The following is a 20,065-nucleotide window of genomic DNA, read 5'->3' as shown; positions in this document are numbered from 1 at the left end:
ATTAACATCTCTGCATGTGTGCATGAAATGAATACAAGTGTTTAAAAACCTCCTCTGGAGGATAAAAAGGGGAAAACTCGGATGTTTTTTTAGGAAAGACAATGAGTAAGGCTTTTTTATTTGGTAAGTTCAGTTTGCTTTTAATATTTTTTATTATGATTTGTTTGTTTCATTTCTCTGTTGTGGTGTAAACGTCTTCCAGAGCATTAGATGGCGCTGAGCGGCTCTGATTCATCACTGAAGTAAAGAGGAAGAAAAATAAAAATCCGCGCGCGCAGTCAGTGGTTCCTAGGGGAAAAACAACAACATACTTATACAATGGCGAGACAAATCGACAGCGGTGGCATTAAAGATGACACTTACGTGGTTTCCGAGGGTTTATCTGTAGCTGACAGCAGCAAAGTGGACGATGATGGAGAAGGAGAAAGCGACGCGCCTGCTGTGTTTCTGTGCGGAAAATGCAGGCTTCCGTTCGGAGACTCGCTGTCATGGGCCGGCAGCGACGACCTGCACAACCAGATCCTGTTAAAACGTACGTTCATCAGTACAACAACCTTCTGTCCTCATGTGGTCCTGAGAGCACAGACATAATCACACTGACTTTAACTATAAACACCAGTAGAGCAGCTTCGCTGGCTAATAGAAAGGAAACTGTTGGATTACAATAAACAAGTTGTTTTTATTAAACAAAGTTAATAATAAAGTTACCAAAGTAACACAACAACAGTAAGGCGACTAGATGAAGTATATTACATTTAATGGTCAATTAGTTCGAGTAATTCGGACCTCACGACCAGACTGTAACTGTTTCTTTACACAAGCCAACAGACTCGTAAATAACACACACAAACACTACACACACACCACACATGCACACACTACACACATACATGCAAACACACAAACACACCACACATGCACACACTACACACATACATGCAAACACACCACACATGCACACACTACACACATACATGCAAACACACAACACACACACATCAACTGTATGGACTGCACTGACCTACACCAAATACACACACTTCCAATATATATCCATCAATCTGTTTACATCCTTTTTTGCACACTGATTTTGCAATATTGATTGAACAAACAGTATTTACACTGATCAGCGTTGTTTTTGTGTAATGTCTTATATTTTTTGTCTGCACTGTCTTTTGTCCTGAACTGTTTTGTCTTGTCTTGTTTGTCTTTCACTGTTAGCACCAGGTTGCACAGCTGCACTTTATGTGGCTAGAACTAATTACTTAAGTCCTTATAGCCCTGTCTTTGTTCTATGTAGCGCCATGATCCTGGAGAAACATTGTCTTATTTCACTGTGTACTGCAACAGCTATATATGGATAATCTGCTTTATGAGTCTAATCTACCAAATATTTAGTGGAACTGGTTGAAACTACAGCTGTTGTGAACAGAGATAAGGTTAAATAATCTGATTATTCAAAAAAAAAAAAAAAAAAACTGGGGATGCTCAAAAACTGTAGCTCAAAATCCTGGTTTAATTTATTTGTTTGTTTATTTTTTATCTTTTATCTTTTTTATTTGTGTTCACCTGACACTTGTTTTCTATGTTCAGGTGTTAATGATAACGTTGTGATTGGCAAAGAACCTTTTGTCTCTGGCACAAGTGAAGAATTGAGATGGTAATATGTCTGCTAATCCAGGTATTTTTTAGACATTCGAAGGAATTTTTTTTTTTCTTTTCAGATTGTTTGTCTTTTTCTGTTTTTTTTTTTAGCCTTGCTTTGAAACTCACCTGCCGTGGTTGCAGCTTCAACCTAGGACATATGTACGTGTCCACTCCAAAGTCACTGGACTACAAAAGGTCCATTTTCTGCCTCATGGTTGAAAATATTGAGAGGTAAGTTAATATAGCTTGGAAAAACAGATCATTTTTGCAGCCATTTTCATATGGCTAATGGCACAATCATATTTCGTGTAAAATAAAAATAGACTACAGCAACGGGTCCTGACCCTGGTCCTAGAGAACCCCCTGTCCTGCATATTTTAGTGTTTTCCTGCTCCAGCACACACATTTCAGCTAATAATGGCTGTTAATTAGTTGAATTAGGTGAGTTAGAGAAAAATGCTAAAATCTGGAGCAGAGGTGGTGCTTTGGGGTCATAGCCCTTACAGTTGAGCAAAGTGACAGATTTCACAATGTTGCAGCTAGTAGATGCAGTAACAAGTGATGTACACTCACTGAGCACATTATTAGGGACACCTAATACATCTATGCACATGCAATTTTTTTTAATCATATGGCAGATATGGATGAACAACTTCAATTCATGTTGACATGCATCACAATGATGGAAAAAAGATCACTTTGTCTTTAACCATGGCATGGTTTTTAACTCCAAACAAGTTTTTTACTATATATAAATGAATGGCAGTCCCGTTAGTGGAAATGCCTTGTTGAGGGAGATCAGGGGAAAATGGCCGGATTGGTTTATGCTAACAGGAGGGAGGTGATAGCTGAAATAATCACTATTTACAGCTGTGGTGATTTCAGAACACAAAACATCAAACCTTGGGATGTGTGAGCTACAACAGAGTTCTGTTGAGGCATGAATTGTAACATATGACACTTTATCCCTCTCTAACAATGTAATCTGATTTTATTAAAACATACAAGCTAAACTATGATATGTCAGTAATTATAAAAAAAAATAAATAAATAAATAGCAAAGTTTTTTTGTTTATGTACTTATTTAGTAGCTTAGTTATGTCTTGAATATTCGTTTGTTTAGGCTATGAGGCATACATGATCAGTGATGCATCATTGTTTTTCCTGCCTCGTACATACTCATTTCTCTTAACCTCTCTTTTACTTAACCTGTGATTATTTTTGTGTAGTTATGTTTTAGGCTCTCCAGACCAGCAGGTGGCAGCAGTGGATAGAGAAGAAAGGCCTGTGACATTCGAGTACATGGACAATGTTGAGCGACAGTTGACCAAGGTAAACCTGTAAAATGAACATGTGTATATATTTACACAACTGAAAAGAGAGTGTATTGTGTATCATTAGTGTTTTTCTCATGGTAAATTATCTCTCTTGTTATTTTCTCAGTGTGTGTATGTCAAGGGGTTTAACAACAAAGTTGATGTTAATGAGAGAATCAATAGAAATAAAACTTAAACAAAAGCAGAATTTGAACCTTGACTGTAGCAGAGTTTGAAGAGCATTTGTACATGTTTTTCTTGAAGATTTGGCTCTTGAATGTAAATAATATTATTCATCAGAGGGAGGGAGAGAGAATTAAAGACAAGTCTGCTTAATTTTATATGAAAAACATTATTTATTCCATGTAAATATTGTCTGAACACAAATCTGCTGTTTGTCTGTTGTTTGGCTCGGACAGCAGATGGCGCTCTTTCTGGGCAGAGAAAAGTTCTTTGTTTGAAGCCAAACAAAGAGCTGTTAGGACCTGCTCAAGAATTTCAAGAAAGGAAGAAGGCACAGTGATGGCACCTGAATCACCCCTAATACACTGAATCAATTAACCATTTACTTAACTTACAAATAAGTCTCCCTGCCAGAAAAAAATACTTTTCCCTTTTATATTTATAATATATCAATTAATCAAGTCTCCTTTAATGGCATTTTGAACTGAATTGTGAACTTGTTTAGGAATAATCAATGTAAAAAATGCCTTTAGATATTTACTTTGCATGATATTTAATGAGGTTTAATATGATCTTTTAATATCAGCTTCCAGTTATTCAATATCCTATATTATATCTTTTGTATTGCAGATAAAATCTTTAGCAGTGACAATAGGACAGCGTCTCTTGGAGATTGAGGTTGACCTCCAGTGCAAGTCTAGAACGACTTAACAAGAGCTGCACTTATCCCGGAGTCTTTCTTCAGGTGTTTGTCTTCTGTTTAAACCACAATGTTGTTATAAGCACTTGGAAATCTGTTTGCGGAAAATCTGGGAAATCACGTAACACACAACAAATTGTTATTAACCTGTTCTTTGTTGTTGTTTATCTATTTCTGTGTATTGTTTTCTGTTATTTACATGCTCATATTTTGTAATCCTGTGTATTAAGTAAAAAAAATGTTTCTGAATTGTTTTGTTTATTCACTTCCTTTTTGTTTGGTGGATTTTCGGGATTAAAGCAGACCTCCCACTTCAGTCTCCTCCTCCTCCCCACCATAGTTTTCATAATTTCACTAATCTTTAACCAAAGGGGTGGCAAAGTATTTTGTTTACAGTTCCTGTCTAATGTGCCTAGCAACACTTTATGCCAGAAAAGCAGACAGATCCTCTCGAACCCTCCCAATCTCGAGAGCTGGAGCAGCATAACAACAGCGGCACGGATGTTGAAATCAATCTGCATAGACCAACCAGTGGCCTGTATCCAAGGCCTGGCTGCCATGGAAACAGGCTGCTACGCTGCATGCCTGTTACCACGGTGCTGACCGTTTCCTGTATTCAGAGCCAGCCAGCCAGCTTGCTCGTTCGCCTGTCTGTCATTTTGAGGGGTGGAGTTACTGCTTCTCTAATCCCCAAGAGTGTTTTTTCTTTCTCCTCTTCAACTGTTCCCTCTTCTCTCTAACCCCCTCCCTTCCACAGTCTCTCTTACACACACACTCTCTCTCTCTCTCACACACACATGTTCCAAAATAGGCAAAAAAGACCTGCCAGGTTAGAAAAGGTAAAAAAGGAGAGAGAGAGAGAGAGAATAATCATGCAGAATGTCTCTAAAGGCAATATGGAGGCATGTTCCCTAATTCACATTAGACATCGCTCCTCCAGCAGCTACAATGTGTGTTTTTGTGACCACTGGCCAGATGTTGGGTTGCAGCCCTTTGTTCTAGGATTTCTTTCTTCCAGTCTCATTATTCTGCCCAGCACGCCACACAGTCATTTTGATTAATGTGCTTGGCCCTACGTCTGGGCTCTGCGTCCTGCTGAAGGTGAACTGCTGATGCTTGGTGCTTTTTAGTGCGATCGATGCAGACTGATCACCTCCCTGCTCACATATGTCCTCTCACTCCTTCACCTCAAGAACCAAATGCACTCAGGCATGGACATGTTGCATGGTGATAAATAATGTAGACAGGTTGGTAGGGGAAGGTAACCTCTCTTTTGAAGCAATCAGTAAGCAATGTAGCTGTTGCACAAAGGAATAGATCCTGTAACTGAACTAAGCTGTCCAGTCCTTTTCATGCCATGTCTGATTGGTGTTTTTTATCTCAAGGACACTGATTTTGAATTTATTAATGCTCTGAGCATCAGGCTTGATCTTTTGAAGTACTTTTTTGAGATGGTATTTGCCCTTGTTTTTATTCAGTTAATGATATTCTTGAGACATGAAAATAATGCTTCTAACCAAGCTACATGACTTTAAGATGAATTCTCAGCAAGCATCACATGCGTTATCACTGGATCAGATTGTGAGGTCAAATCCTGTCTAATAACAATCCAGCCATTTAGGTCAATAATGGACCTCAGATACTCAAGATTAATATATCTGAAGATATGATCAAAATATGGTCAAATGTTTGTGAACACCTGACTATCTTATTTCAGTTTTAAAGCCCCTTTGCTGTTATAATAACCTATAATCATCTGGGATTTCCACTAGAATTTGGAATGTGGCTGTGGGGATTTGTTCATCCAGCCACAAAAGCATTAGTGAGATCAGACACTGATGTTGGCTGACGAAGCCTGGGGTGCAGTCATCATTCCAATTCATCGCATGGGTGTTCAGTGGGGTTGAGGACGGGGTTCTGTGCTGAACACTCAAATTTCAGAACAGAACTTGGAAAACCATATCTTCATGATGCTCGCTATGTTTATGGGGCATTGTCATGCTGGGACCAATTTAGGTAAAGGGAAATCCTATAGTAAACAAAGACATTTAATACAACTCTATGCTTCTGACTTTGGGGAACAACCACATAACTTATCAACTTTTGGTCATATATTGTATCTCAAAATATTCCAAGGGAATATTCTAATTTTAATTATTCCACAATCAGATAGATTCTTTGTCCTGTTTTCAGGCAAATAAACTGTTACTTCTGTCGGCTGGAAAAGCTGTTCGTAAACAGGATTAGTGACAGTCGTCATTTAAGCTGAACAGATTGAGCAGGAAGAGCAGCTACTACCCAGTGGGAGGCCAGAGCCTGATGTTGACTAATGAAGATCATAGCAATGCTGACATCCAGGAAAAGCTTACAAACTGCTTTAACACCTAGGATGCAGAGTTTAAGCCAGTAAAGTCACAAACCATCATCTTGCCAGTGCTTGGTGTCATTTATACCTCCACTCTGCTACAGAGTTTAAATCAAGCAATATATTTTTTTAAAGATGATTTGTGATGTCTGTGTTTTGAGAGGCCATAGTAGTCTTTATCTTTTTCAGTCCAATGCAATACTTTTTAATTAATAGGTTAATTTTTAAAATATGGAAGTATAAAATCTATATAACAGTATTTTTACTGAACACAACCACAATGACCAAGTACACTACTCAAAAAAATAAAGGGAACACTTAAACAACACAATGTAACTCCAAGTCAATCACACTTCTGTGAAATCAAACTGCCCACTTAGGAAGCAACACTGACTGACAATCAATTTCACATGCTGTTGTGCAAATGGAATAGACAACAGGTGGAAATTATAGGCAATTAGCAAGACACCCCCAATAAAGGAGTGGTTCTGCAGGTGGTGACCACAGACCACTTCTCAGTTTCTATTCTTTCTGGCTGAAGTTTTGGTCACTTTTGAATGCTGGCGGTGCTTTCACTCTAGTGGTAGCATGAGACGGAGTCTACAACCCACACAAGCTCAGGTAGTGCAGCTCAGGTAGTCAGGTAGGCTCAGGTAGTGCAGCTCATCCAGGATGGCACATCAATGCGAGCTGTGGCAAGAAGGTTTGCTGTGTCTGTCAGCATAGTGTCCAGAGCATGGAGGCGCTACCAGGAGACAGGCCAGTATATCAGGAGATGTGGAGAAGGCCGTAGGAGGGCAACAACCCAACAGCAGGACCGCTACCCCCGCCTTTGTGCAATGAGGTACAGGAGGTGCACTGCCAGAGCCCTGCAAAATTACCTCCAGCAGGCCACAAATGTGCATGTGTCTGCTCAAACGGTCAGAAACAGACTTCATGAGGGTGGTATGAGGGCCCGACATCCACAGGTGGGGGTTGTGCTTACAGCCCAACACCGGGCAGGACGTTTGCCATTTGCCAGAGAACACCAAGATTGTCAAATTCACCACTGGTGCCCTGTGCTCTTCACAGATGGAAGCAGGTTCACACTGAGCACATGTGACAGACGTGACAGAGTCTGGAGATGCTGTGGAGAATGTTCTGCTGCCTGCAACATCCTCCAGCATGACCGGTTTGGCAGTGGGTCAGTAATAGTGTGGGGTTCTTTGGAGGCCCGCACAGCCCTCCATGTGCTCGCCAGAGTTAGCCTGACTGCCATTAGGTACCGAGATGAGATCCTCAGTCCCCTTGTGAGACCATATGCCAGTGCGGTTGGCCCTGGGTTCATCCTAATGCAAGACAATGCTAGACCTATCAATGCTAGGCATTGATGCTATGGACTGGCCCACCCGTTCCCCAGACATGAATCCAATTGAGCACATCTGGGACATCATGTCTCGCTCCATCCACCAATGCCACGTTGCACCACAGACTGTCCAGGAGTTGGCGGCTGCTTTAGTCTGGGAGGAGATCCCTCAGGAGACCATCCACCACCTCATTAGGAGCATGTCCAGGCGTTGTAGGGAGGTCATACAGGCAGGTGGAGGCCACACACACTACTGAGTCTCATTTTGACTTGTTTTAAGGACATTACATCAAAGTTGGATCAGCCTGTAGTGTGTTTTTCCACTTCAATTTTGAGTGTGACTCCAAATCCAGACCTCCATGGGTTAATAAATTTGATTTTCATTGATAATTTTTGTGGGATTTTGTTGTCAGCACATTCAACTATGTAAAGAACAAAGTATATAATAAGACTATTTCATTCATTCAGATCTAGGATGTGTTGCTTAAGTGTTCCCTTTATTTTTTTGAGCAGTGTACATCTGAAACATTTAATCTAATAGCTGATTGTAACAAATCATATTTGCCTGCCTTTTGGCTTTAGATAGGGATTACAAAGGGATAATTGGATAACTTTGCTTTAAGTTTAATGATTTTAGTTAAAATTTAATAGAAATGTGTGTAATGAAAGCATGAGGAAAAACAATAGATGTATGGCATGATTTGCTCGCAGCAGAGTGAATAGATCGATCACTCACATTTACGGTGTCTTGACTTAAGCAGTAATGAAAAACCTGTATTAATTTTAAGGTCAGTGTGTTTTATTAATGCTCAAATATTCTACAAGTATGATTCCTCACTTGTCTCCCATTAATTGTAATTATTTAAAAAGTAATTTTCATAAAGATGTTTCATACATGGGTAAAGGGTTGTGCATGTTCCAAATAAATAAAAGATAATATCTACAAGTTTAACACATTAACAGCATTAATCCAGAGTGACTTACATTTATCTCATTTAAAAAGCTTAACAATTGAGGGTTAAGGGCCATGCTCAGGGGCCCAGCAGTGGCAGCTTGGCGGCCCTGTGATTCAGTTCAGTAGTCCAACACCTTAACCACTGAGCTAAAACATTCCAATGATTAATAATTAGGAATATTGAAATATTAGCAAACAGCACTTTTGTATTCTTGGTATTTTTTAAAATTAATATGTGATGTAAATGAATCCATTTACCATCTTATGCCTGAAACATCCTAGAGTCACCTATTTCACTGTGCATTCACTGTGTATACTGTTTTAATCCTTCCACATTCTCACAAACACATTCACCCATATGAAAAATAGTAGTGGAACAGTCCACAGGTCACATGTTCAGCAGCATGTTGCATCATCCAAATTTCCCTAAAAATGATGAACTAAGAAATTTCTCATTATAGCTTAAGGCCAAACATGTTAGCCTAATTATACATTGAAAGTAAATTATTAACTTTAAAGCTTTATCATTAAATAAATCATTAGTATGTCCTAAATTGATGACTGCAAAAAAGTTGCACTGTTTTCTAAGAGGTTAAATGTCTGTTTTCTATAAGTTAAAAAAAAAAAAAGCAAAAACAAAGTTTTGAAGAGATATAAGTTATAATTGACACCCATTGTCCACCCCCCACAGCTTGGACAATGATTTATCCAGGACAGTGTGTGTGAGCACCCAGATAATTTATACGGGGTGTAGAGAGTACATACACATACTGTGTGTGCATATGGTGGGTATTTGTGGGGCTGTTGCACAGCTGACGGGATTAAATGAGGCCTGTGGGGTTGTTCAGCTGTCCCTTATTTCACAGGTGTCCCATGAGAAAAAGTGGACATCACAAAAATGCCTGGTTTCACATTACAGGCATGTATGTGAGGTAGTAAAACATGATATAATAAAAGTAATAGCTTCAGTCAAGTCAGTTTTATTGTGTAAGATGTGTCATAAAAGCAATATGTGTTTAGTGCAAAAGGAAATGGAGCACAAATACTCGTTTTTAAAATATAAATATTAAAAATCTTTTTATACAGCATAAAAATCTCTTTTCACTTAAGCACAAGGTGTTAGAAAGTTTACAAAAAAAGGTCCTCAGAATTCAAAGGACTTCGTTAAGACCTCAGGTTCATTGCTCACTGTAACAAAACCACGTTCAACAGCCTACAAATCATTGGAACAACGTCTTTTCGCATGCAAAGACAAATTGTGTGTTAGAAAAAAGTTTAACAAACAGTTCATAGCCTTCTATTCAAGTAAACACTTTGAAAGCTTTTTTACCTCAACTACAGTAATGTGCAATGAGTGAAGTTATCAATGTACACACAACATGAAAGACACCAAGTTCATATTTACATCTGGTTCTCACATCACAGGGTCAGAACTGTTCAGTGAACAGAATTAAAGCGTGGTGATGGTTAACACTGGGTACAAAATAATTGCACTATTGCTTGGTCTACACAACATGATGTGTTACAACATGAATGCTGCCTCCCTCCCCAAAATACATGTTTTTATTTAGAGTGATAACACACAGGATACACAACGTAACATTACTTCTGACTGGCCCGATTTTGACCAAACGGCTTTAATACGTGGTATTTAAGGCTATACAAAAGTTCCACAATCTCTTTCAAGGTAAGCAAAAAGCTAGTGGTGACAGTAACTCACAGCAAGACTCAGGGGGAGATTTTCTTTTCTGTGAAGTAGACCTGAGAGTCTGTAACTTGTGAGGTGGAAATGCAGGGACAGTTCACTTGCGTCACTAAATCATAAAGCAATCTCAGGATGATTTGCTTCACAGACACTCTGAGGAACATAGTGAAGTGGCAGTGATGCAGCATCTTCTACTGAAAAAATATGTGGTTTTATGAAAGTCTTTATATGATCCTTAAGTGGTGTTTGCAGTAAAATGTAAATATTACTAGTCTGTGACCAATAGGCCACATTAGAGGTAATTAAAAACACAGTGCTTGGAGTTGGGGTGTGCCCAGGCATCTATCTGTGCATATCAAGGACAGCTCACTCCCCAGAGGATTCAAGTTCTATTACCCCGCCACTTTGGAAGCCCTGGTGCTTCGAAACGGAATAAAAATCAGTGGTATTTAAATATCACTTTACTGCATACAGTTTCTGTTTTAAAAGTATGTTTACTTCAGAACATGACAGTTCTTAAGATCTGGATGTGAAACAGCAACTTCCTAAGATCATAAGTTCAAATATTCTTTTGTCATCAGCACAGAGTCTTGAGTGCCCCAGAGGCACACAGTAGAGTCTGCATGTGGTATGGAGTCGGCGACTCTAACTCTATGGCCGGCTCGGGCCTGAACAGAGGTGCTGGAAAGGCAAAGGGTTGAACTTTCTTTTTCAAAATCTGTCCAATGCCCATTGAAGGGAACTTAGAACGATGCTGTGGGCTGCTGGGCTCCTCAGTGCTGCTGCCACTGCTGCCTCCACTACTTGCCCCACTGCTGCTCCCACTGCTTCCTCCCTCGGGTTTGCTGTGCCGATCTGTGCTGGGGGGACTACTTTTGGGCTGGGGTTTTACAATGACCACCGGTACACTGGGGATAGTGGCCTTTTTGAGGTAGGAGGTGTCTGGTGTGTGGAAAGCAGAAACATGTCGTGGTGGCAGGAGAGCTCCATTGGTGAGCTTGTACCAGGGTGATGGTGGGTCATCTTTGCTAGGCTCTTTGCTTGCTGATGCCCAGGAATGTGCACCAAGAGACGAAGGAGGCCGCGCAGGCACATCCACGGCTCTTGGGCCGTCTTTCTTGGGTGGCTTGGCATCAAGGTGCCGCCCTCCTTGAGATGTTTGTGGAAACAGAGGGTGGATTTCTAGGTATTCTAATGAGGAGGAGGCAATGCAGCCACCCTGTCTTGAGTAAGCATCCTTCAGGCCAGTCATTGCTTTAAGAAGCCCTGAGAAATCAAGAAACATGGTTAAAACTGGTCAGCCCATAACAATGAGTAATACCTTTTATCCCAGAACAGAGTTTTACCCAAAATAAAATTGCAACCGGAATCAGTTTTACAATAAATATCCTATTAGTCAATTGCCTTTACATAATGTCCAGTTCACTGGACATGCACTTGATATTTATTCCCATAATACTACTCACATTCATAGTATTCTTTAACCACATGTTGTGTCTCAGATGCTGTGGACTGACAGCAAGAGACCGACATCCACCACTCTGAGGAACTCACCTGTTTTCTGTTTCTTTTCTTTGGTGGCGCCTTTGCTCACAGCCAAATAGACTGGTGTCTGCTTTGGCGGAATGGTGACCTTCTCAATGTGTTTCCGCCACTGGGTCTGGAACAGCTCACTCTTTTTCTCCTTTTCCATACTGTACTGTTTTTCCTGTGGAGAAATAAATATAGGTTTATTTGCATTTCATATAGCAGATGGGCCAATGCACTGCAAAACAAAAACCCTCAGCAAGTTAACATATCTTGAATTTGGTCAAATTTCTTACTATAGAATTATCTGGATTATCTAGATTATTATCTGGCCATACTTGACTATTTTTATGATTAAATATTTTATTCAGCAAAAATTTTTTTTTATTAAATTTTGAATGATTACTGAGCATTACACTCACCCTGTACTCTTTGGAGAGTCTTTTCATTTTTTTGTTAAGGAGGAAGTAGACGGCAAGAGTGTGGCAAGCTCGGTTAGTGAGCACAGCACTAAGGACTTCGCTGTGCTTGTAACCCATTCGTTCGGTCATATGCAGAAGAACCGTGTGGTTGATCTCCTCAATATGAATCCTGTGCAAGGCAGCAGAATGATGTTATACATAAGAAAACAAACTGTGTGACTTAGTTGTGTCTGATACAAATGGAAAAAAAAAAGATATTTTTGCTTCTTTTACCTGTTTAAGTAAGGGATTCCTGTGTGTGGGTTTCCCAACTGTAGCCATGAATCACCCATAACTTGGTGGATGTTAGGTCTTTTGGCAGGGTCTGGCTCCAAAAGGCTCTTCAGTAAACTAACTGCAGCTAAAGCAAAAATAAATAAATAAATATATATATATATATATATTCAATAACATTTAGTTCTACATCACTGAAATAGCAGACACAGAAATCAGCAAATTTATAATTGACCTTCAATGAAACACTCCAGAAAGAAAAACAAAAGAGTGAATTTGCATCACTTTCTTTACAGTGTATTACAGGAACACAACACCTCTCTCATAACCAGGATAAACCCATGCAGTCTCAACTTTATGTAGCAAGATCCAATTAACCCGGTACCTTCCACCTAGTGTGTTACATAAGAAGATGAGAAGACACCTATGTGTCCATGATAATATCTTTGTTACATAAGGAGGATAATCTTATTTCAGTAATGAATTGTAGGGATTATATTGTGTCCTATGACGAAAAATTTCTATACCAAGGGAAGTGACTGAGGGCTCAATAATTGGTTTCCCCGAGTACAAAATCTTATATAAATCTTGAGGCCTTCATAGACAACTTGAACTTAACCCGAGATGGAACACCTATAGGAAATGTTGGACCAGTAACACAAGCATTAAAACAACAAGTGAAGAAGAACCTTTTGGAAAAAAGTGATCATCCCTCAAGTACAGTCCTAGAGACTCTGAGAATCTTCTAGGGGCTCAGTGAAGGTGCAACACTGTCCTTAAATACTATACAGGATTATGTGCTCTGTTCTGTCCTCGTGTCATTCAAACTGCTGAACAGGTCACATGATGTGTTATTGAAATTCTCAGGGCATTTCCTACTTGCTGTAGACCAACTCCGTGGAATGATAAACTGAATTTACTCCATCAGTGTCAGAAGCACACGGTAAATAAAGGAATTGTGTCTAATATAAAAACTGATGCACGTTGTAACAATACTGTAGATTTAAAACTGCTGATTTAAGGGAGTCATTCAATTGCAAGTTTATCTGTACCTGAGGAAATTGATGGAGGCAGAGGGTTCATGTCTTTGTCCACCATTCTCTGGTGCAGTGCTTTGAGGTTGAATGGCTCCACCGTGAAAGGAAGGGTGCCAGTGAGCATGGCATACATGTTGACGCCACTGCGTTAAAACAAAAACATGTGTAGGTTATATAAACATGACCTCTTGTGTTCTGTTTATTTTAATTAATTTTAATAAATATAAAATAAAAACATTCTATTCCCAGTCACTACTACACACAAAAAAAATTCTAAGAAGAGTAAACCTGGCTCAATGTGTGAAATAATTTGAAATCATGGGGTGCAGATTATGTGAACTCACATTGACCAGACATCTACTTTGGGGCCGTACTTCTTCCTTGAGAGCAGCTCAGGGGCGGCATAGGCTGGGCTGCCACACTGTGTGCTAAAAGGGTCTGAATATCCCAGGATTCCAGCACAGTTGCTAAGTCCAAAATCTGGGTTAAAACAAAGAGCAAGAGAAGAATTTTGAATAGTCTGAACATTGCTCGAGCTTAGATGCTATGCCACTTAGGTTAGCAGCATAGAAAAAGCAATCATGACTTTATGTCCTCAGCAGCTTTCTCACAGCTGAAGGGGTTTATAGCTGTCCAACAATAAGCCTGTCTGTCACACTCAGCTGTTAACTAGCAACTCTGTATGCTGAGGCCGACTTTCACTGAGGTGAGAGGTTGTTTGGTTTTAATGAGATAATGATTGCTCGCTCCATCAGTCCTCAACACATGCCAAAGAGGACCATTTAATTGTGCTATGAGTTTAGATTAGGACTGGGTCGATGCTGCATTGTAAAAAGTCCTTTCTATGGAACAGGGTTTCGTTAAGTATAATTTTATCACATTCGTTGGAAAACAGTATTTACCAAATGATTTGAGTGTCTGTACTTGCTTACCGATCAGCTTGATGTTGTCTTGCTCATCCAGCAAAAGATTTTCAATCTTCAGGTCTCTGTAGGAAGGAAAAAAAATAATGCTTTTGCTTTACAGAGCTCACTTGGTTCAGTGTGAATATCTAAGCTACAGATAAGCTAACAATGATAATTAGCATACAGAGCATTTATTTCATTCAGTGCTTTTCACAATATAAGCCACACAAAGGTCATTTCTGATTCTATTTTGCTTTTCTGGTGATCTCTTTTTATAAAACAAAAAATAATAATAAATAAAAAAATAAAAAAAATAGACATTTGTGTCTATAAAATGTGACACAGAAATGACGGAGACAAAACACAGAGCAGAGTATTGTCTTTTGTGTATTGTCTTGTAGTGTCTTGCATTGTTTGTTTGCAGTCTTTTGTCTTGCACTGTTTGCACTAGGTTGCACAGATGCACTGCATGTGGCTAGAACTAACTTACTTAGCTCTGTGTTGTTCTATGTACAGTAGCTCTGTCTTTGTTCTATGTAGCACCATGTTCCTGGAAAAACGTTGCTTCATTTCACTGTGTACTGTTTCAGATATATATGGTTGAAATGACAATAAAAGTTTCTTGACTTGACATTTAGGTCTCACCTGTGTACTACCCCAGCCCTATGCAGGTGCTCCACAGCCATGACTAGCTGGCGGACGTACTTCTGTGCCTCCCTTTCATCGAGTCGCTTCTTCTCGTAGATGTGGTTCATGAGGTTTCCTCCTGGGCAGAGCTCCATCACAAGATAGTAACTGTTTTCTGTCTCCAGGATGTCTAGCAGTTGTGTAATGTTGGGGTGGCGGATCATCTGTTGGATTTGACCCTCTCTGCGCAGGTTTTTGGTAACATAGGAGTCTTTCTTGGCCTTTCTTTTGTCAATCACTTTCACTGCAACCTAAATAACAGACACACAAGACAGAACATTAATACGACTGAATATTTGAATAACTGTTTCATATGATTTATTTACCAGAAAAACTGTGGAGAATGCAAAGTATGTTTGAATATGCATGAATATTTAAAATCACAAACACTCATAATTGGTTGCCATGTCACGGTCCTTCAAAAATGTAAACAATGTAGTATAATGTATGCATTCAACCTACAGTATATAATCGGTGATCAGACTCTCGTTTTCTATAAACTGTGTACTACCGACAGTCTGGTGGTCACTGAAGCCTGGAGAGGGGGAGGGTTTTGGACAAATGACTAGCATAACAGCTAAGTTCCCGAGCCCTTTACACCACATCCACCCAGAGGCTGGGACCCCAAATGGCTTGTTAATGCCACCCATTTGTCACAACAGACACCACAAACCACTAATGCTGTATAAACACCCAAGGTAGCAGAATGCTGACAAATGTATTTATGTATGTATAAAGGAGGGTCTGCACTATTAACACTCTTAGTCTCTAGATAATAGAAACAGTAAAAGTAATAAACACTAAACAATAATATAAATAGAAGTAATAAACCCTTTGGTGAGGAGGAGACTTCTAACTGAACTTCCAGATTATTCTATATGACTGCTAAACTCTTTGGACTTCTAAAGCAATAGTGTAGAATAGAAGTAAAATAAAAATCCTATTACAAATAGACCACATGTATAGCAGTACACCTGTTTATATTAAAGCACTAATTCTTTATCAAACTACTAAATTATTTAAATAAACAGAATATTAGTTGATCAATTGATTTTGGATTATTTATAGAGCATGAATTGATTTTTTTTCTTATCTTAGCCACATTTCCTAAGTCAGGGTTTAAAGGTTCAAGGTTCAGTGAAAAGAGCCTGGCAATGCTGATCAAAGTGCTTGTCTCTGTATTTGCAAATGAAGAGGATTCAGAAGGTGCCATGCCATGGCAAATCATCAGACAATAAAGGAGCCTGTGAGCAAACAGGTCATACATGACCAAATGAGCAAATAATTACAGCAATTAGACTAACAGAAGGGCTACAGAGATGTAAAGAAAGACCTTAAAAGCCTTGCGGCGGAGGATCCAAAACAGTCACCTAAATGCAAATGTAACAACACTTGCTCTTGATCTATCGCCAATGATCAGCTCAGTCTCACCAAATAGGGTTGTGGGGGCTGATGGTAAGGAGGGAGGTTTGACCCCAAAGCTCGAGGCTAACATGTTTATCTTCTCCACAGACAAAGGATGTAAATGGGTTACACATGATCAAAACACACAAGAGAAGCATGTGCTGTGTTCCCATCGCCCCACCCAAGCCCACGGATGATGTCATGTGAGCAAGGGCGAATGAGGAGATGGGAGAACAAGGCGCACTCGCTCCTGGTACAGATTTCTGGTGTTTGCATCATCAATGGGAAAGATGTTTTTTTTGTCCCCACAGCAACAGTGAAAGACGACTTTCAGAGGGCTGAACTAATCCAGAATGAAGTCAGTATGCTTTTGAGGCTCCTTTTTTTTCTTCAAAAACCAAGCTACATATTTTCCAAATATGTCAAAATCAACACATAATGCAATATGAGGAACAAAACAAAGGCAAATAGTCAGTGATTACATCTTCCTAGCAATCAGAGATGAGACTTTCATAAAATAATAATAATGCATATAACAATGTTGGAATAACATTATGAGAGGATTATTGCCTGATCACATTATGTTTTCCACACACGTGTTTTACACACATTTGAAAAGCTATTATTCCCATCACTGCAGATGTCAGGTCTAAAAATCTCTATCAATTCCACTGGAAACATTCACTGCTGCTCTGTTGAGGCTACAAAATATGACTTCAGAGAATTGATTGCTTTCTGGGCTAATCTAAGATTAATTGAGACTAAATCTTAATAAGCCCAGTCAAGTGCCTTCATTGCCTATAACTACATAGGTGTTTACCTGGAGGATTGTGTGCACCAGTCCTGAGGTAGATTGTAATTCAAGTACAAGCAAGAGAAATATCTTAAAGTCTAAGAATTTGAATCCAAATTGTAAACCAAATCGGATTTTCCAGAAAGAGACGCCTATGCAGTATAAGATGATATGAATTAAAGGCTTTAATGATGGTTAGTGATGGTTAAAAAGGGCCACAACAATGTCACCTAACAATTATATCAAATATTAAAAACACACTAGAATTTAAACTTTTTTCTCTTATTTCATTTTAAAAAGTTTCAGTGTATTTCCATAGCAACACGTCAACTTATCGTGCTGCTTCGCGTTGACGTTTAGAGCTACATTTTACATTTTCAATTTAAATTCACGAGCTCAATTTTAAATTAAATCCTAACTGAAATAACCGTCAGCAGTAAAATCACCTTCTCTCCAGTGAGCGCGTGCAGCCCCTCGCGCACCTTGGCGAAAGAGCCTTCTCCTAGCTTCCTGCCGATGAGGTAATTTCCAACTCTTTTCGTGTGGTAAAAGTTGCGAAGGATGTCTCCTGACGGACCACTGGACAAAGACGGAGGTGGGATGTTTTCCGTGCCTACACAAGCTGGTGTTTTCAGCTCAAACAGTCGGTCCATATTCATGTCTGTTCCAGCTTCGGGCATCTTGTAGCGCCTTTTGCGTTAAAATCAACACGATGAAACGAAATAATTCGAGTTTGTCAAGTTATAAAGATGCCTCACGATTTAAGTCTGCATTCCAAGTAACAAACAACACAGCAACCGCTAATCATTACTCTATTTCAGCTCAGAAATCACGGACGTTACCATAACACCGTATTTCTCTTTTATACCGCACTCTATACAGACAATTGAACCGTTGAGTGTCTCACGCACTCGTTTAAGTGGGTTTCCCGGTCCAGGGTGGGGGCGTTTCCTATTTGCTATAGACTGTTTTCTCAGTCGCTAGGTTGAAATCTTAACCAATCAGAAGCCGCGGCACGATATACTCGGGTCTAGTTGTAAATAAGCCCCGCCCCTCGTCGGTGCACGCCTAGACAACAAAGAGCACGTTTCGAGGACAGTCTATGATGCACTGTTGATCGGATTTATTCTACCAGGTGATAACAACACATTTAGTTCATTGTTACAAACATAAAATTACCTTTTTCATTTAATTCATGAAAAAAAAAATCACAATATACTAAAGCTGGGACAGCGTTGTCATGACAACATGCATTTGTCCCTGTCACAGCAGACACAAAAAAAGAAAGTCATGGTTTGGTTTATAATCTTAATAAAGGAATCTTATCGTGAAACTGAAAAACATTCTATTCTATCTTTTTTCCCCTACATGTTCTGGATGTCATACTTATTTTTCTTTTTTTAATGTGCATCGCATTTTTCTTATTAATCAGAGAAATGGTGAATCGATAAATAGGAAAAAATATGCACGATATTATCAAGATCATTTGAAAGACCTTTACAAGTCGTAAATCTGTTTTGCACTTTCAGTAATACGTAAATGGCATGTGGTGAGGTCATTGTTAACACAGTAAACATTACCACGTGCTCATAACTGTCTGTGACGTGACACAAATCAATGGGAAAATAATATCACTGGGACATCTAGTGGTAGCTTCGGGTAATGCAGCGTCTGGGTTTGATAGAACTTTAAAATGAAAATTCCAAAATGAATATGCAAATTAAAAGTAATAAAAGAATCATCACCGAAAGAAAAAAGAAATATTTGACTTTCAGAACATCATCTTATTTTGTACTTATTTGTATTAATATTGTCACTCACTCCCACTAATTTTCTACCGCTTGTCCGAACTTTCGGGTCACGGGGAGTGCCAACCCATCACAGGGCACACACACACTCTCATTCACTCACGCAATCACACACTAGGGACAATTTTCCAGAGATGCCAATCAACCTACCATGCATGTCTTTGGACTGGGGGAGGAAACCGGAGTACCCGGAGGAAACGGGGAGAACATGCACGAGGCATGGGGAGAACATGCAAACTCCACACACACAAGGCGGAGGCGGGAATCAAACCCCCAACCCTGGAGGTGTGAGGCGAACGTGCTAACCACTAAGCCACCGTGTATCTTAAAAATAAATCACCTAAGTAAATCTTTACATGTTTATTGTATATACTACATCAGGGGGCAGAGCTTATTCCTCTGCCCCACAGTTATGGAACAGCCTTCCAATTACTGTTTGGGACTCAGACACAGTCTCAGTGTTTAAGTCCAGGATGAAAGCACATTTGTTTAGTCTAGCATTTTCATGAATGGCTTTTCTTAGGTAAAGGGGCAGATATAGAGGGTCCATGGGCATAGACCATATTGAACCGGGATGTTTGGATGCTGTCGCCTTGCCACCCTTGCAAGTCGCACAGGTTTGCAGACTGTGGAGTGGTAGGACACTTTATATCCTAGGCAGCCCTCATGTCTGTGTCACTTTCTGGCCTTTTAGTTACACTGTCATAGCTGTCTTGCTGAAGTTCCTGCCTGCACTTTACACATACAGTAAGTACTTTGTCTTTGAACATGACATGATTACCAGCATACCTAATAATCTTTTCTCGTTGCATGGTGGTGCACTCTGTCGGGGATAGATCTGCATGGACAGCTCAAGAGCCATGGGATTGCTGTGAATAGGACCACTTGGAGATGATCACACCATCTTTAAACTTCTATTGCGTCCGTCACCTTCGAGCTCGGGCCTTCATCAGTGAACATTTGAAGACTTTGGCAGGAAGGAATTAGTGTTAA

At 39.6% G+C, this 20,065-nt stretch overlaps 2 protein-coding genes across 2 annotated transcripts; one reads left to right on the top strand and one right to left on the bottom strand.

Annotated features, from left to right (window-relative positions):
* Window positions 1-228: 228 nt before the first annotated feature.
* mis18a (MIS18 kinetochore protein A) lies at window positions 229-4,095 on the top strand. The gene is made up of 5 exons (XM_060896000.1): window positions 229-532; window positions 1,594-1,660; window positions 1,756-1,878; window positions 2,877-2,979; window positions 3,777-4,095. The coding sequence occupies exons 1-5, from the start codon at window positions 319-321 to the stop codon at window positions 3,855-3,857; spliced, it is 588 nt and encodes a 195-aa protein (XP_060751983.1). The 5' UTR covers window positions 229-318; the 3' UTR covers window positions 3,858-4,095.
* Window positions 4,096-9,609: 5,514 nt separating this feature from the next.
* Window positions 9,610-18,165, bottom strand: hunk (hormonally up-regulated Neu-associated kinase). Its single transcript, XM_060896676.1, has 9 exons — window positions 17,711-18,165; window positions 15,026-15,318; window positions 14,408-14,463; window positions 13,820-13,955; window positions 13,491-13,618; window positions 12,439-12,565; window positions 12,166-12,334; window positions 11,771-11,924; window positions 9,610-11,482 (listed from the first exon to the last, which is right to left on the bottom strand). The coding sequence occupies exons 1-9, from the start codon at window positions 17,942-17,944 to the stop codon at window positions 10,794-10,796; spliced, it is 1,986 nt and encodes a 661-aa protein (XP_060752659.1). The 5' UTR covers window positions 17,945-18,165; the 3' UTR covers window positions 9,610-10,793.
* Between the last annotated feature and the right edge of the window lie 1,900 nt (window positions 18,166-20,065).

This window comes from Tachysurus vachellii, chromosome 20 (genome assembly GCF_030014155.1).
Source record: "Tachysurus vachellii isolate PV-2020 chromosome 20, HZAU_Pvac_v1, whole genome shotgun sequence".
Taxonomy (NCBI): domain Eukaryota; kingdom Metazoa; phylum Chordata; class Actinopteri; order Siluriformes; family Bagridae; genus Tachysurus; species Tachysurus vachellii.
The sequence above is the reverse complement of the archived record's forward strand: the minus strand, read 5'-3'. Positions and strand labels throughout refer to the sequence as shown.

Excerpts from the sequence above, each read along its gene's own strand:
- mis18a (XM_060896000.1), top strand. The coding sequence starts at position 319 with ATGGCGAGACAAATCGACAGCGGTGGCATTAAAGATGACACTTACGTG. Across the intron at positions 1,879-2,876 it reads ATGGTTGAAAATATTGAGAG|TTATGTTTTAGGCTCTCCAG; the intron begins GTAAGTTAATAT and ends ATTTTTGTGTAG. Across the intron at positions 2,980-3,776 it reads TTGAGCGACAGTTGACCAAG|ATAAAATCTTTAGCAGTGAC; the intron begins GTAAACCTGTAA and ends TTTGTATTGCAG.
- hunk (XM_060896676.1), bottom strand. The coding sequence starts at position 17,944 with ATGCCCGAAGCTGGAACAGACATGAATATGGACCGACTGTTTGAGCTG. Across the intron at positions 12,335-12,438 it reads GGAATCCCTTACTTAAACAG|GATTCATATTGAGGAGATCA; the intron begins GTAAAAGAAGCA and ends TGCCTTGCACAG. Across the intron at positions 11,483-11,770 it reads AGAAAAGAAACAGAAAACAG|GGCTTCTTAAAGCAATGACT; the intron begins GTGAGTTCCTCA and ends TTGATTTCTCAG.